Source organism: Camelina sativa, chromosome 17 (genome assembly GCF_030686135.1).
Source record: "Camelina sativa cultivar CO46 ecotype springtype chromosome 17, ASM3068613v1".
Classification (NCBI taxonomy): Eukaryota; Viridiplantae; Streptophyta; class Magnoliopsida; order Brassicales; family Brassicaceae; genus Camelina; species Camelina sativa.
The window spans coordinates 30,228,622-30,247,383 of NC_141896.1; the positions used below are offsets into that span (position 1 = coordinate 30,228,622).

An 18,762-nucleotide genomic window follows, 5' to 3' on the forward strand; every position below is an offset into this window, starting at 1 on the left:
TTTTGACTAATCTGTGTCAAACAAGCAGGGGGAGATGAGTCTGAATCAGATGCTTGAGGGGGAGTTTGAGCTGTGGGGGAGCTGTTGTTTTTTTTTTGTTTATTGTTTATTGATTCGGATGTTCTACTCCTGCTTGTTTCGAACTTGTTTTGTTTGGGTTTTTGAGACTGGTTCTCGTTTGTCTGAAATTTATGTCTGGTCATAATGCTTACTTGCTGGTCATTTAATCTTCTGATGTTGGTGTAAGCTGTGATGCACTGTGAGTAAAGTGGTATCTGGTTGTTGGTTTATTGCTGGTTGTTTTTGTTGCTGACAGGTTAAATGCGATGGATGCTTGTTTGAAAAGTTCAGTCAAAAAGGGGGAGATTGAAGGTGCAATAGAGCTCTGAAGGGAACAGGCAGCTGTGAAGTGTTTCAGAAGGCTGACATGCTGATGTGGAATGACGTGATGACGTGGAGAAATATTGTGGATTCGATGACAAGATTCGTGAGAAGGAAAGAAGAAGGGATCAAGATATACTCGAAGATATTGAGAGTATATTTGGTGAGAAGAGATAAGAGAAGATAATTCTTAGGGATAAGGAATATTTCCTTTTAGTTAGGATTTACAAAGATCTAAGTTAGAGATCGTTTGTGGGGTATAAAGTGACGAGGGCTAGCCGCAAAAAGAGCTAGCACTCGTGGAATAAGAGTTTGAGAGTTTTGTAAACCTTCTAGCGAATTCAAAAAGCTTTGAAGGTGAGTGTGTATACTCTTTTAGATCTACACAAGGTGTTGTGTTAGATAGATAGGAGAGTGAGCTTTGTTTTTTAAGTCTTGTAAGAAACAAGGGTTTTTATAAGATTGATTAAAAGCGTTTGCTTGGCGCGTTCCAAGTGTAATATTTGTGTGTTGTGTTGTCTCTATACCTTAACAGAAATTGCATTTAGCTTTTCAAAAATTTAAAATTTAACCTTGAAAGTCGGATAATTTAAATTTCGAGGAAAGGAGGCCAAGGTGTTGAAGGGTCTCTATTAATTTTCTGTTTTTAATGAAATTGTTAAAGCATGTGGAGACAAAATCTTGTTAATTACAATGGTATTTTTAACTAGTAGGAAAACTAAGTTAAACCAGAAAAAAAAACAATATGTTAGAATTTAATACACCTACATATTAGAATCTAATACTATTAATTAAAATCATTTAGAGGAAAGTCTCAAAGTTTAATGTGTTGAGTGTTATAACACAAAAAAAAAAACATAATTTAAGAAGTTCATTAATTAATGCCTTACGGGTAAAAAAGATAATCATTTTGTTTTTATTTCCTAAAACGTTTGAATTCAATTATTTAAATAAACAGTTTCCTACTTGTTTATTTGTAAGCAATTCCCTGAACAATCATTTAAAATATACAAGTAGAATTTGGACCAAGACGTGAGACAGAGAACGATTAAAATTTTAAATATCAGTATTCCTAGTTAAAATGTTGGGAGAATGTGGACCAAGACGTGAGACAGAGAACGATACAGATTGCCATATGTATGTGACTCAAGCTCAACACAATACATTTTCATAAGAGTGTATCATTTTCCCACATTATTTGATTTTCAACTTCTGTGTTAATTTCTGAATGATTACAAGGCTCTAGTGAGTTCATAAACCCAAATGGTAACAATACATTTTTAGTTAAAACATTACATTTGAGTAAAAAAAGAAAAAGAAAAAACTCCACATCTATATATACACTACATGCATGCGGACATTATTAATGTGATAAGGCCTAAGAGGAACAACGATAACTTCGAAAGTGAACATGTATCCAAATTCCAAAATTGAAGTGTTGCAACTAGACGATGGTCACTTCTTCTTTAATCTCTATTTGGCTTTGCTTTTCACTATATATTTGTATTTCCTCTTCTTTAGTTTTACCCCACAGACCAAGGTATAGTCCACACACCAACAACACTCCCCCACCCACACTGCATCATTTATATAAACAAAAAAAATTCTTAATTAACATCAGATTCTAATTACATATACATATATGTAGAATATAGTATGAAAATATTTATTTCTATAAACAACAAACCTTCCAAGGTATAATGTTTCCTTGAAAAGGAAAGATGAGACGATGCAGGTAATGATGAGAGCTAAAGGAGTGTAGAGTGCAGTGAATACTGGTCCTTTCTTTTCTATTGCCCATACTTGTAACCAGTATGTGAGCCCAGTCACCATAATTCCCTATTTAATTTTGGTTTATCATTTTTTCAATAATCAGAAAGAGATATTTCAGATATTTAAAATAAAAATTTTGCGATTTTAATTGATGCGATTAGGTTAACGTACACAATAAGCCATTGAGAGAAGAGGTAAGCCGAATTCGATCTTCCAAACTGATGGATCTCTGTTCACCGCGACTGCCCAAACTGCGGTTTGTATGCAACTGAAAAAGCATTGAAGTGCCACCAACCGCAACTTTGCCGGGTATTCCTTCATAACCTTGCTCTAACAACACAATCAATCAAAGTTGTTAGAGAATGTACGTATTATATGTGAAATATACAATGTTATATCATATACTAAAAAAAAAATACATATTTCATTATAATGATGGTAGACTTAATCAAATTTCACATAAACATATGAGTAGTAGTCTCAATGGACATATACTTGATGTCATACCTATGTCACGTCTAAAAATAATGGTGTACTTGTTTTTAGTGCTTCCGTACAATGGACATAAGTTGTTGAATATTTTAGCAGCTTATTATGATAAGTAATTTGTGTTTTGACTCAAATTTCTTTTATCCAATATAGACGTAGACTGGTTCCAAATAATTTCCAAACCGAACAAGACAATACTATAGTCCATTACTCCACTACCAACGATATATTATGAATGTGTAGAAATGACTAGTCCTTTTCAGATCATGGTGAATGTCCAATTACGTAACATCGGATTTTTTAAGTGAAATATTCCAAAGTATGATATCTCACAAAATTGTGTTTTAAATAAATCTAATCTAAATTTATCTGTCCGTTGAAAAACAGCTTAAATTTTGGATATATTCTTAACACAGAGTATCTCACAGTATATAACAAAGAAAAAAGAAGGTGAGCTTATAGATTAATATGTATTTTTCATATTACCCAAAAAATATATATTCTCATATATACATTAAAAATAATTAAAAATTTTGCGTGATAACACACACAAAAAAAAAAAAAAAAAAAAAAAAAAAAAAAAAAAAAAAAAAACAGGATTTTTAGGGGTTTGGTAGCAAAATCATTTAGGGTTTTGGCATGGAATTTCCTTATATAACGACAAAAAACACACACACACAATAAATGTTACTATTCAATGTGTATCTGTGTAATAGTAATACATATCATAATAGTGTTTTCTAAGGGAAACAGTAATGAGATTAAAAAAAATTAATAAATAGACGGAACAAAAGAACAATGATTAAAGGCAACTAGTGAATGTGATGAAAGTGAGTGAGTGATGATCAGTGAGTGGCATACCTGCATGATAATCCACAAACACCAGCAAGTATTGGCAGCGAGCATTGTCATTGATCCTTTTATAGAATTTTTGGTTGATGTAACGGTGCCGTTTGGTATGGTGTTGCTATTATAGTGGTTGATCAAACTTGGCCCTTTCACAAAAGCGAACACTAATGCGCCCAACATTCCAACTATCGAACCAATGACTTTGGCCACTCCATGTGACTTCTTCAACGTCACCGTCTCTAATCTTTTCATATGAATTATATATATAAATTCAAGTTAGATCATCAGTGCCCACAAAGTCAACTTTAGTTAGTTCAGATATTTTAGCAATTTACCGTCTGAATTCTAATTATAATTTCAGATAAGTATATTGATTCTATATAGTTTCCTTGACATGCATGGTTTGTGCCACACTTACACTACACTTTATTAAAAAATGTAGATGATTCAAAACTAGTAAAGATATAATTAACTTTCTCTACCCGTTGCTATTTTAAATATTTATAATCCTCGTTCTTTCTCTTTTGAGTCAAAACTCAACTCATAATAGTCTATTTGTGGTTTTCTCCTGCTTACTTTTTGTTATTGTCATACAGAATTTACTTTTACACAAAGCAAAATAACAACTTGGTTACATTATACTTGCATAAAATAAACCATCTTTTAAAATAACCAGTTATATTATATTCTTGTTCACATTTGTAATTGCCATATGTTAAATGAAATTAAATAATATGGGTTATATGATATATGCTTTAAGAATATAAAAAGAAATAATATAATTGATCAAAGTGATTTTATTTGATTTGATTTTTTTAACCGATTCTTTAGCTTTTTATCAGATATTATATTAAAATTTAAATAAAGTATTATGCTCTCTGACCCCCATTAAAATAAAATAAACAGAATACAATCTTTCGATCAACTCGGGGCTTATATGTTTAAAGAAAGACGATTATCGTAATAGTACCTGAACAGGAGAGCCAAGACGAAAGTGATAGAGGGGATCGCGTTGGTGGTGGCTGCCGCAAAAGTGGCGGTGGTGTTGTCAATGGCCACATAGTAGAGGTTAAGACTCAACGTAAGTCTAGTTTTTTTATAACAATATAGATCAATTTTGTTAGACATTTAGTTAATAACTTGAGTCCAAGAAATCAAATTTCCAATTTTATAGAAATAGACACTAGTAATCTATACCCGCATAAGGAGATAAAGAATATTTTGAGCAACAAGGTGAACGATAGAGGGGAGGACTTCGAGCTGCGAAACAACATATATAATATGAGAATATGATATGTAGCTTAATGATTTTTATACTAATGTTATCGTTGTGTCATCATGCGGATTCAAACTAGCATAATATGTGAATATATAGAGTGATAAAAGAGAAGAACCTTTCAAGGAAGAATGCGAAAGGGGACAAGGTAATAGCTGCGAAGGCTTGTCTATAGAAAACAAAGACAAAAGGGTTGGTTCCTTGAGAGATGGCCACTTTTGAGAGCAATGGCATTCCTGCGTAGATGATCTGTACGAAGACCATTGCCATGTTGGCTTTGTGCTTCATCATCATCGTGGAGTATAGTTATAGTGATATTTGTTTTTGTTTTTTCTTCTTTTATGTGATGAAGCTCATGTTGCTTCTCTCCCGCTATATATGCATTTGTGTTGGTGGCCACTTTAAAGAGTTTCTCATCTTTTTGTTAGGTCACTATAGCATGCAGTACAGCTAATATGGACACGTGTACTTCCATTGAAAACATTACAATCAAAACAGCTTTCCACATACGTTTTTGTTTGCTCCTCAAGATTTAGTGATTTGATCATCTCCTCATAAAATTGCACAAATTACTCTTTGTATCGGCGCATACATGACACAATATGTGATTTATCTATATATAGAGAAACATAAGTACGTTGCAACTTGCTAGTGGTTTCATTTAATTCAACATTGATATGATTGAGTTTTTTATCCACGTAATAACATCCCCAAGACACACGGTTAATTGTTAGTATAGTCTTATCACGATCGAATTCACAAGATTTCGCTATTGGATTCTCCTCGTAAACAATTTTTCTATATTAAATTTTCAATATACAAATTGCAGCTAATATATAATAATTAATTGGTTATTTGGAAATACGCAAATAGAAATTTTGTATATTCTTCCAAAGAAAAGTGGAAAACACTCTACGTAGCTCTTAACTTTTCTCATCCCTGCCATTTTTGTAATCTGTTCTTTTGTTTTTCTTCACATGTATATCTCTACTCCTCTCCTTCTTTGCCATTGAACCACGACGATGGAGCTAAGCCCTCTGACCAAGTGAGCTTCAAGATCAGACTATCTCTACTCTATAATTATAGCTAAAAGGAAAAGTTATTTACAGACTAAATTAGTACGTAGGGAATAACAAAATTAGTAGTTTGTAGTCGAATTTTACTAGCGAAGTTGGGTCTCTCTCCTCCCCTTTCTCTTTTCCTTCTCTCTAAAAAACCTAAACCTAATATTTGCGCCGCCGCCTTTCCGGTTGCCCTTCCGGTTAGAGCTCCGATTAGTAGTTTGTTCAAAAAAAAAAAATAGTAATGTGAAGCAAGAAATTAATTAGACTTGTTAATAAAAACTCCTTCCTCTTATAAGTATGTAAATCGTCTTTGATTCTGTTCTCGCCAACGCTGTCGTGTATTAATTATTTGAAAATATATATACACTATAATAAAAAGTGAAAACTATGATACTTTCTTTTGATATTTTCTAAAACTATTAGAATAAACCTGACCTTGCCATGAACATGAAGGGAAAGAATGGATAGTTTATTATTAATACTTTAAAGAGAAGATAAAGCCGAAGATTCAGAGTGGCGAGACAGTGTAATGTCGCGACAAAAGAGAAAGCAAGAGCACGCAACTTCGCGTTGATAATTTACAATATGCATTTCTGTTGTTCAACTTTTTTTTTTTTTTTTTTCGGTTTACTAACTTTTAAAAAGTTATTCATTTTTATATTTATTATACACTGTACAATTGGTTCGCATTTGCCTGAAAAAATATCGTAAACTTGATCATACTATTAAAAGTATCGTACACATTTATAATTTATTTGTTGTTTGCTGAAATAGGTAGGGATAATTTTTTTTTTTTTAAGTAACAGTGTGAATATACATATTTATATGTATGCCATCGAATATATCTTTTTGTATAAATATAAATATTAATCTTGTCTTATTCAACTATTTCGGAAATATTTATCTATTTAATGATATCAAATGGATATTTATTTTATTATGCAAACAGATGTTTCTATCAAATGGATGCATAGCAAAGCCACACTTTGATCTCGAAATCCTTCATATCTTTCTTTTAATAAAATAGATAAACCACCTAACATGTAAAAGAAAATTTAAAGCTTGATAATATTAATACATAAAACTGATTCAACTGATCACGTTGGAGGAATTTGATAGATGACACTATATACGGTGATGATTATTAGAATATCTTGGTTCAAGTAAACTGGTCAATGCAGATTAATCAAAACTGTGACCAGGAATTAGACGGTCAATATAAAGTTAACATGTTGTGATTAAACTTGACGAGAATTGACATAATCAAAAGTTTGAGAATTGATACTTAACAATGACTAAAGATGTCTTAAAAATACATCATCATAGTAGTTCGCCTACATCATCGTAAATTTTTGCAACGAGAAAACCAATCCTAATACTTAAAGGTGTTGTGGGTAAAAATATTCTCACCATCTAGAAGTCTAGTAAGGAAATATATTATCATCATAGCCGTACTGTTCTTCAATTCAAACTTTGCCTCAATAAAGAAAAAAAAAAAAATCATCATCTAATTCTCAAAAAAGAAAAGAAAAAAGATAACCCAAATATATGAAAATATTACCTAAAAATGCAACTACCAAACATTAATCTATCTATATTAACATTTTCATAGCAGTTTTAGCAAAGAAGGCTTGAAGTTGGAAAAATATTTACAATCATATGCCATTGACATTTATTAAAAAATAATCAAACAATAATCCCATGCCATTGAATTAATTACTCATATCTAAAAAAATCGACCAATAATTTTTGTAAACAAGAATATGGTAATATTTGGAAATCACAACAATATCAGACCGCAAATTTAGCTACTCTGATGCCATAAAATTAGTACGCAAATCGCAGTCTCATTTATTAGAATGAATATTCTTAATTTAGGAAACTCATATTTAAATAAAATCAAACAAGAAAATCTTTTATTACTCCGAATTTTATTATAGGAATGATTGACTAATGAAATTTAAATTCTATCCATAATTAAGATTTTTTTGACAGATTTTGTACTTGCCCACCAAAAATATCGATAACCTCTTCATCTCTATCCGTGACGACTTCTATAAACCACTACCATTCATATGCTGTCAACTCGATAGCGGATTCTTTTGCTTTTCTCTGAAAATCTTTTTTAACTTCACATTGGATCAGATAATCAATTCATTACAAATACTGACAAGCTTTGTTGTTATCGTCATGAAAATTTGAATCCGTTGGGAATCGATAGAACCACCAAAACAGATATGTGGACGTTAACTGAACTTTTACATTTTTTTTTTGTTTTTTTTTTCGTCCAGGTCCATGAGCAGGATCGTTTGGGAAGACTTAGGAAGATGAACATTTTCCTCTAATTTTTATTTTTAATTTACTGTATATTTTTTTTCCATCATGTATATATGGGCACCATGACATTTGTTTTCTTTTTTAATTCACATATGACCTATTATATTGAACATATCAAACCATATATATGGCTTAACGTAAAACACCCAAAAAGATTTTGTACATTCAACCAAGGCCCATTTGTATATGTTTAATTTTTTCCTTGCCTATATATTTGTATTTTTTAATTATTAGCAAATTGTTTATTTTAATATATAGTTTAACTATGCAAAGTAAGACTCAAAAACAAATAAAAAATATTTTCAACTTGATTTCAAGTATGTATGTTCCAATATATATTAATATTTTTGAAGTACAAAATTTTCAAAAATAACTATTACTTCATATTTTATTTCCTAAATATATTATATTCGAGTCCAACTAAAAAAAAAGCAATTAGTAGTACATAGAAAAATAAACTATGATATATTAAAGACACATTCTATTGTCTTTTGAAGATATTCTGTCTCTGAATCCTTTGCAAATAAAAAAAACAACAATTTAATTCCCATTATTAGCTTCGATTTATAACGTAATAAGAATTTAGAGTTCCCATTTTTAAAATATTATTATTGATATATATATAAACTTAATAAGAACTTTAAAATATTATGAATATGTAAACTTAAAAAATTTAAATACTATATATTGTGGTTATATAGTAGACGGGTTATAAAGAGGACGGGTTAGAATTAATTAAATTTCTTTAACTTTGTGCTAAAACACGGGTTAATTCCTCATTTTATTATTTGTCAACACTTCTAATATTAGAATATTTGACATATCAAATCAAATTGATTTAATTATGATTGTGTAAAATAATTAAATCATTAGTAAAATATGAGTTAATCACATCTTATAAATTACTTATTATGTATCTAGATCATTTTTTGTTATAATAACTAAAAATCCAAATAGAATCTTAAACACTAAACAAAATAAACTAAATATAACAAACAAATGGTTATGCAGTGTACCTCGGGTCAAAAAATTAATATAAACATTTAGCCACACAAGTGGCATGGAAATTTAGTTACTCTTCTATTTACAAACATCCAATATTTAACAAACAAATACAATATAAATAATAAATATAAATAAATTTATATGTCCACACTTAACGCTTACACAAATCCCATAATACTAAACTTATACATATGACAAATGAAATAACACAAAATTATATTAGTTCTAAAAACATTTTTATTAATTTGACTAATAACAATATGTAAAGCAAATTTAAAAATCAAAAAGAACAACTTTTCCCGCGGTGTACCGCGGGTTAAAATCTAATTGCAATTATACTTAGAGAACTCTTAAAACAGTTTCATAACAACCGAGTGAACTATTATCCCTATTCTTATTAAAAGAAAGAACAAAATAAAATATTAACATGCGATTAAAAATTTAGGATTTCTTCAAAAATAGTAAACAATTTTTTTTTTAATTTAGCAATAGGGTTTGCTTTGGTCTATATCCAAAAAAAATATGTAAGTATAAAGAAAAAAATTTGAATTTTGAAGTTTATTTGAGTTACGATCTAATTTTTTGTACTACCAAAGGTTTCAATTGATATTTACTAAAATGAGATGATGCCAGAGATTCAATCATTAATGTTATGATTGCAACAGTCATGGCTACAACCTCATTGTATATGTTCAGTCTTGTACATATGTACATACTAGGTACAATGACAGCCTAATGAACTTGTTTTTTTAAAATAATTGATTGAAAAATATAATTCAAATAAAATGTAATTAATAATATAAAGTAGAGTAGATTAACCAAACAACTCATTGTTTGAGTTTCAAATTCAAATAAACTAACTAAACTATAAACGATTTACATGCAACTCAAAATAAATAAGTAAAAAAACTATTGACAAATTTTAAATATATCATGTCTATTTTATCCGTTTAAATCGGACCACAATTGATCATATATATAAAAGATATGCCAACTAAAATATCCAATAAAGTCTTATATTATGGATTAATTATATAGGTGAGTTTAATCTTATTGTGTAATAGATTTTAAATAAAATATTGATTTTTGATCAAGTTACCCTAAGTTTAGAAAATCGTTAAAAAGTAATATTCATTTGACAATAATTTTATATTAAAATATTTTATAGTGGTTTATTGGTATGTATTCATAGAACTTTCACTATAATGTAAAAATGATTGCGATGAGATCCACCGTAAACCTCAAAGATTAGGTCAAAAAGTGTTATAAATTGTTGTAGACTTGTGACAGTGATATTGTTAAACTGTCGTATGCTTACTGATTTATGATATGAATCACATAAAAATAACCTTAAAGTTACTTAATTTTAAATTTACTATTGATTTTAGAATAATTTAGAAATATTAGATATTAAAAATATTTTAAGTTTACTACTGATTTTAGAATAATTAGAAATATTAGATATTAAAAATATTTTTAAAATAATCCTTTATGAATATTATGGAAGTACATAAATAGAATTAACCTTATCAAAAATACATCAAATTGGTATTAAAAATAAAGAGAACAAATAGATAATATATAACATGCAAATTACTTTATAAATAGATATTTAATCATTTTTCAAAGATAATTTGTTAGAAATGCTCCTTTTAATATACACCTTTTTAAAAAAAAATACCGTTTTTGAATATTTTCATTTTTACCCTCATTTACACAATTACAATATGTTTAATTAACTTTTAGAATTTTTTTTAGGTTTGGATTCTCTATTTTATAGATAGGGTATAGTTTTGAGAGGGTAGGATTCAGTATTTGGAATTTAACACTTAGAGTTGAGTCATTTATATATAAAAAATGGTATATTTGAAAATTGACAACATAAAATGATATTTTTGAAAAATAACATAAGAAAATAGGTAGTTTTGAAAATGCCCATTTTTCAAATGAATAACCAGTTAAATAAGACTTTATATCTTACTTACCATATTGATTTGTTATATACTTTTACTTTACCTCTAAACTTTGTGTAATTTGTTTTTTTGTGTAAAAAAAATAAATAAATCATCAAATCATCTATATAATTAAAAAAATATAGGCTATCCCGCATGATTGTAAATTTTAAAAATGAATATTGATTGTTTAATATATAAAGAAAAAATAGTATCATGCTAGAATTTTCACATCTAATATGAAATAAGTGGTAGTATAAAAATATATGATTCACAAAAAAAATTAGAAGACAAATGAAAAAAATTAAAGATATGAAAATTTAGTTAATATGCATCGCAATTTAAGTACTTATATTCAGCTTCATATATTCCTTTAATTAAATACCTAACTATATTAAATAAAATAAATCTTTAAAATATTTTAATTTGACTTCTCAAGAATATAATAAATGTGAATTAATTTATATCTATATATATATATATAAATACTCCAATTTGATTTTTTTTTTAAACTACATGTAAAATATTTTTACTTGACTAAAAATTATAACTTTGGTAATATTTTAATTTCATTAAAGAATAGAATAAAATTTAAGAGCTTGCAAGTCTTATAATCAAATGAATTATGATAGGCAGTTCGGTACTTCGGTTATAAGATACATATAAATTATACGATAAAGATTTTTTCTTTTTTACATATCATCCATTATGTGGCATTTCTCAAAATCCTGATTATGGAAGTCCATAAACCATTGGGTGAAAGTTTTAATGTTTGTTTAGATATTACTCTTGTTCGTCAGTTATGTAGAGCTCTATCAAGCCATCTAAAAAGAACACTTCTCTGATTTAACGTATTTAATAGTGATGTACTCGTGGCGCGTCAGCACATTTTTCCGACAATTAATGATAAAATCTGTTTCACTGTTATATTGGTTAGTTATACTTATACCGTTTGCGTTGTAATCGATCACAAAAACAAAATCAAAAGTGATACCAAAAAAATTGAGTTTTTGTACCGCTCAACTTACCCGTTAGTTTATACGGTTTTGCTTTTAACTATCTACGTACGTACTGTTAACTATTTTTTGTACCCATTAAAAATCTTATACCTCTTTTCAACGGCGGATCTACATAATAGTTAGGGAGGTCAAGTGACCTGGTAAAATATTGAAATAAAGTTTTTTTCTTACGAAGTACTGAAATTCTTGTAGCAAAGTTGGTTTTCTTTAGTAGTTTGACCTCCAATCCCAGGTTCAATACTCCTATACTACACCAATAGCCTCTTTTTTGTGTGTTTATATATTGAACTGCTTTTAAAAAAAATTATTGACCTGGGTAAATTTTTTCTCTGGGTACGCCACTTTTAAAGAGTCTCTTTATATCACCACTCGGATCAATATCTTTCGACACATGTTATACTATTTACGCTTTTCAACATGTAAAAGACACATGTGACAGAAAGAATGTAATGGTTCTCATGCAACGGTCGTTTCATCTTCAAGTAGGTGCATAATCGAAGGGAGACAAAACAATCAAGCACTGTTTTATAAAACTGTTGCGACAAATCCGAACTTTCAACACATTGTGTTGATATCAAATGAAGCAACGACAGTGGGAACTATTGATAATGCGTAATGTCGTTGCTACCAAGTATGTTGACCCTTCATGATTCTACTAATTCCAACACGTGTTGTATAATTTTTTCAAAAACTTAATCATTATTTACAAAATCCAAAAGTGATATTTGGTAGAATTCTTCGACTGTATGATATTTTGTAAATGAATAGCCATGATATATCTATTATATCTAAACGATTGGTGTGAGTGGGAATTAGATATAGTTGGTTGGAAGTTTATATATTCGTCATAATTTAAAGATTTTTTGCAACATATATGGATATAAGTTGCAAATTTTTTTAAATTACCAATATCACCGTTTCTAGGCTTAAGGTTACATCTTCTCAAATGACGTTTATGTGTATTTGTACGGTTTTTTGTGTGGATTATGAAAGAATTACTCAAATGTTTTCCAAAAGTTGGTTTATTACTCATATCTATAAATCTTCTAAATATTACTCAAATGTTTAGTGCCTCTGGGTGTAATTACAATTTACCTCTTAGGCTTCGTTTTTCGATTTTGAGTAATAAAAAAAAAAAATTCACTTCAGCAAATTAAAATACACATCATTTTTGATTTTCCACATCACTAAGCAGTTATTTTTCAGAATCGACAGTTGTTTTTTCTTGTTTATGTCAAAGAGAGAAAACAAACAGTTTCTTTCCATTGTTCATAACCCGAAAAAAAACTCTGTCTTTGTCCACTCTCTCACCGTCCTCTCTCGCCGTCTTTGCTCGCTCTCTCTCTCTTCCTCGTCGCACTTTCTTTTTTCGTCGTCGCTCTCTCTCTCTTCATCGTCGTTCTCTCTCTCTCTTCATCGTCGCTCTCTCTCTCTTTGTAGTGTTTGTTACAGAGTTCCGGTATGTTCCGAACCTTTATTTTCGAGTTTTCCGGCTGAATGTGGGTTTTTATCGATGGTTTACGGCTGATTGTCTTTGTTTACATATGACGGCTGATTTGTTAGATCTATTCGATTCGATGGCTGCTTTGTTAGATCTATTCGATTCGATGGCTGAGTTACTGTATGCTTTACGACTGATTTAGTGAGTTTGTTTGTTGATGTGGCTGAGTTATGGTTAACAATGAATTTGGGACTGAGTTATCTTATGCTTTACGACTGAGTTATGTATTTGTGGCTGAGTTATTATATGTTTTGCGGCTGAGTTTGTCATATGTTATGGCTGATTTATTTTATGTTTTACTGCTGAATTATATTTATCAGATGGCTAAGGATAATTCTGAAGAACAAGCAAGGGATTACCCACCAAGACTTTACCCAGAAAAGAAGTCTATTATAGATGGTAAACAAATTAATATCAATTTCAAGATGGCAGATTTCCTTGAGATTAGGGATTCAATATGATAGGATGCATGGGATGAAACGAAGAAAGTACCTATTGGAATAATTCCTAAGCTAGTTGATGGTGAATTCATGTGGTCTGGTAAGGTTGTACATTTCCTACTATGTAACCAGTTAAGAATACATAAGAAGGAGTTTTGGTTTATCGTCGGTGGTCAACCTATCAGGTTTGGGCTGAATGAATTTGCTCATGTCACGGGGTTAAACATAGACCCAATGCCTACAGAAAGGTTTGAAATTAACGAGGAACAGAAAGAGTTCTTAAGACTTTTGAAAGTGCCTGGTGGGGAAGGTCCATCGCTAGTTGAACTCAGGGCAGCATTAAAATTGAGCCGGGGTTGGGACCCTAAGCACCGTCAATGGTTGGGGCTGTTGTGTTTTCAAGCCATTGGACTTTATGCCATGCATCATAACTCTAGAATACCATTTGAAAGTGCGAAAAGAGTTTTTGACGATGAAGCCATGAAAACTTATCTGTGGGGTCGGTCAGCATTTGAAGCTCTTGTTGATTCTGTAAAGATGTTGAAGCCTATGGGAGGATCGTACACCCTTGGTGGTTTTACATTCGTGTTACAGGCTTGGGCGTATGAGTCAGTCCAATGCTTTGGAGAATAATTTAATGCAAAAAAAGAAAATGTTGGTATACCGTTGCTGCAATGAAGTGGAAACCGTACACGTTCAACGCTGGATTCCGTAATTGCTGAAGAGATCAGAGCACGTGGTGAGGTAAGGTTTATATGTGGTTGAGTGATTGTTTAGTGATGACTCAGTTATGATTTAGTGATGGCTGAGTTATGATTTAGTGATGGCTGAGTTATGATTTAGTGATGGCTGAGTTACGATTTAGTGATGGCTGAGTTATGATTTAGTGATGGCTGAGTTATGATTTAGTGTTGAGTTATGATTTACTGATGGGTTTCATAATCTCTTATGTTACAGCTGCGTGTGACTATAATGGTTATGAAGGATGATGTACGCGAGCTTTTTCATACGTGGCAAGATCAAGAAGATGACCCAGCACTTGATAGCCTTATCCAAGACATACATGAGGATAAGTTTGTTAAAGGTTTTTGGGATGTTTAGGGGAGTGATAAGAAGAAAAAGCTAAAAGCTAAAGAAGCTGTTGATTCTGAATCTCCTCCCGCAAAGAAGCAGAAAGTCTAGAAGTTTAAGTTTCCAACAGTCAGGGTGGTGAATATGGTGAAGGAGCTGCACAGAAGAGGAAGAAGAAGAAGAAAGGAATAAAGATAAGAGATATGGTGTATAGTGAGTTTATATTATATGTAATCTTTCGTTAGCTTGTTTACGACGGTTTGTGTATTTGTTTCAGTGTGCTAGTGAGGAGGAAGATGATGGAGAAGCTGTTTTTGTTGGGTCGGTTGGAACTCTCATTGAGTTGGTGTCTAATTTAACCTCAAGGTTTAACACCTTGGAAAAAAACATTGCTGTGAATCTGGAGACAGAATAGATAAGAGGATGAATGAAAGATTTGAAACCAGGTTTGGATCTGTTGAGAGTGATCTCAAACAGATGAAAAAGCACGTGCTTTCCATGGGTGTTGGGGAAACTGGCCAAAACACTTTTGATGCGTGTTCAAATTATAAAAATTTCAAAATAAATAACCTGTTAACAGAAGACCTTCGGGGAAAATTGTTGACACCAAAAGGTCCACCAGCAGTTCCAGGAAAAATGCAACAAAACTACTCTATCAACAGTCCTCCGGTAATGTCTGAATTATGTTAATTTTTTTGGCTGATTTTCCAGAATGTTTAGGTTGAGTTATCATTATCTTTAATTGTCTTCGCTATGTTATACAGGTAGATGGCAGTGGTTTGGCTGGGGTCAGTAAGAATCTGAATAAAGAGTTTGATAAAGATGATCATCATCTTGATTTTGTTGAGAGGTCTCCAGCTGCTACGAAACCAACTCAACGGCCTAACACGAGGAACAATGCCAAAGATGCAAAGAAGGACAAAGACTTAGATGCAAATAAGGCCAAAGAAATAGAGGCAAAGAAGGCCAAAGAGGTGGCGGAAAAGAATGCCAAAGATTTGAAGGCCCAAGCAAAAGCGGAAAAGAAGGCAAAAGCCGAGGAGGTTGGAGATAATTTGCAAAAGAAAAGAAGTAGAAAGACTACTAAGCCTACTGCCGTGAAGGCGACTACTAAGCCTGCTTTGGTGAGGCCGTTGAATTTTGCAGCACCTGTTTTGAATGAGGGAGAAGTTAAAACTGGTGCAAATGCTGGTGCAAACGCTGGTGCCGACGCTGCTGACAGTAGTGTATGTGATATGACATTTGAGTTTATGACTGAAAACGATTTCCTTGAACCTGAATCTGATGATGATGAGGAGGAAAAGATTAGGCTTGATAGAATTAAAGCTTTAAGGCTGGAGAGTGTTAAGCTGTCCCCGGATGGAAGTGCGATGAATACAGAACAAACTCCACACGCAAGGATTGTTCCTTATATTGGAGACAACGGACTGACGTGCATGAGGAAGGGATGTGTACATGGAGCTGGAATATATGATCCTCTGGCACCGGTTGATCCGGTGCAATTGAAAAAACTTATGGAGCTCCTAAAGACAACCGAGTATGAACCTTTATACCCATTGTTAATCATAGCTTGTTAACATTATATTAACCTGTGTTTATTTGTTTGTTAGGCATCTACCATTAGGCAAGGTAACAGTCGAAATTGAATTCTATAGGACTCTCATCACCGAAAGAAAGAACTAGCCAGTGAAGCATTAACACTTTGGGTGGCTGTCTGATGAAGTAAGTTTAACTTGATGTCTGAGTTATTATTGTTTACGGCTGAGTTATCATACATAATGGCTGAGTTGTTATGTTTACAAATGAGTTATAATACATAATGGCTGAGTTATTATGAATACAGCTGACTTATCTTACATTATGGCTGAGTTGTTGTTTACTACTCAGTTTTCTGTTTAACAGCACATGGGTGCGTATATGAGACTCCTCATGATTAGGTACAAACGAGTTCCCTTCCCATTCCACAGCAAACACATAAGCAAGACAATTTAAGTTCAAATTAAGTCCAATAAAATAGAGATGATGCAATGTTCAAGCAAGTGGAAGAAGCATTCAAAAGACACAAGATTCTAAGCAAAGATTTTTCATTTTTTCCAAAGATTGATCTAGCAACAATGAACTGTAATTAAGGGCTATAACTTCAATCCTAACGTTTGATTTTAAACAAGGTGGTTTTAATCATTGTCCTCTAAGATGCATATGCAACAATCCTATATGAAGCAAACTAGACTCAATCCTAATATGTAAATGCAACTACATGAACACTCTTTTTTATTTTATTTTGTTTTTTCAATGCACATAGAGATGATGCAATGTTCAAGCAAGTGGAGGAAGCATTCAAAAGACACAAGATTCTAAGCAAAGATTTTTCATTTTTTTCCAAAGATTGATCTAGCAACAATGAACTGTAATTAAGGGCTATAACTTCAATCCTAACGTTTGATTTTAAACAAGGTGGTTTTAATCATTGTCCCCTAAGATGCATATGCAACAATCCTATATGAAGCAAACTAGACTCAATCCTAATATGTAAATGCAACTACATGAACACTCTTTTTTTTATTTTATTTTGTTTTTTCAATGCACATAGATGCAGACTCAAATGAATAAAACTAGCATGCAAAAATTTGAAATAAGAAAATAAGAAAATAAAACACAATGTTAAATACATTCTAGGATTCTCTCCCAAACTTAAATCACACAAACTCTGTGTAAATAAAGGTCTGAAAAAGAATCCAAGAATCCACAAAATGAAATAAAACTAAATGCAATGTTACTTACAAAGATTGGATGAATGTGGTACCTCATGGGTTGGTGAAGAAGGAGGTTGTAGCAGCCTCCATACTCGCCAACGTGTAGCCAGGGTCGTCATCGGCTTCAGCAGGCGCCAGAATTCGCTCGTCAGAGAGCTCGGTGATATGCACGGACGACTTGCTAGGACCAGCATCCGAGGGGTTGATCGGGTATGGCATCGCGTAGCTCATCGGGTAGGGCATCGGGTAGTATGACGGGTATGGCGGGAGAGGTCTGGAGTGATCACTCGTATAGCCACTTGCAGGGTGCATCGAATACGGCATCAGATACGGCATTTGATACGTCGGAGGGAAAGGACTTGATTGCTCACCCGAATAGGTGCTCGATGGGTGCATCGGGTAAGGCATCGTGTACCCCATCGGGTTAGGCGTCGGATAGGCGTCTGAATGGCTTCTCTGCTGTAACATCCGTGAACCGAAATCCCGGTTTGGGAGTTGTATCGGTCGATGCAGATAGTGCATCGGTCGATGAAGGTTCAAGTTTCTGCGTTTTGGCTTAAGTTAAACGCTGCATTTTGGACAAAGGGAGAAGGAAACCCTTAAGTCGTGTTTTTGTCTCATTCGACGTTTCTTGGCCGTTTTCGAGAAATAGAAAGAGAGAAAGAGTTTTGTGAGTGTTCTTGGTGATTTCTGGAGATTTGGGGCTGTTCCTATGGAGTTTTGTAGTTGGGATCGTTGTAAGAGTTTCCTAGAAGCGTTTTCTTCTTGTATTTAGGTTGAGATTCGTCTTGGCAAAGGTAAGTGCAGGACCATGGCTTATCTAAGCTAGAGAACTCTTTAATCTGCTTGTTG

At 32.0% G+C, this 18,762-nt stretch overlaps 1 protein-coding gene and 1 long non-coding RNA gene across 3 annotated transcripts; one reads left to right on the plus strand and one right to left on the minus strand.

Moving 5' to 3' along the window:
* Positions 1-1,546: 1,546 nt before the first annotated feature.
* LOC104757921 (WAT1-related protein At1g43650) lies at positions 1,547-5,062 on the minus strand. The gene is made up of 7 exons (XM_010480714.3): positions 4,887-5,062; positions 4,690-4,752; positions 4,463-4,579; positions 3,505-3,736; positions 2,326-2,484; positions 2,069-2,220; positions 1,547-1,958 (listed from the first exon to the last, which is right to left on the minus strand). The coding sequence occupies exons 1-7, from the start codon at positions 5,060-5,062 to the stop codon at positions 1,826-1,828; spliced, it is 1,032 nt and encodes a 343-aa protein (XP_010479016.1). The 3' UTR covers positions 1,547-1,825.
* On the plus strand, positions 2,054-5,275 carry LOC147924509 (uncharacterized). Of its 2 annotated transcripts, XR_015585973.1 has the most exons (4): positions 2,054-2,193; positions 2,316-2,463; positions 4,399-4,573; positions 4,848-5,275. It is a non-coding gene; the product is annotated as an uncharacterized LOC147924509 (long non-coding RNA). The 2 variants fall into 2 exon arrangements; XR_015585974.1 differs by lacking the exon at positions 2,054-2,193 and having other exon boundaries at positions 2,327-2,463; positions 4,868-5,275.
* Positions 5,276-18,762: the final 13,487 nt, after the last annotated feature.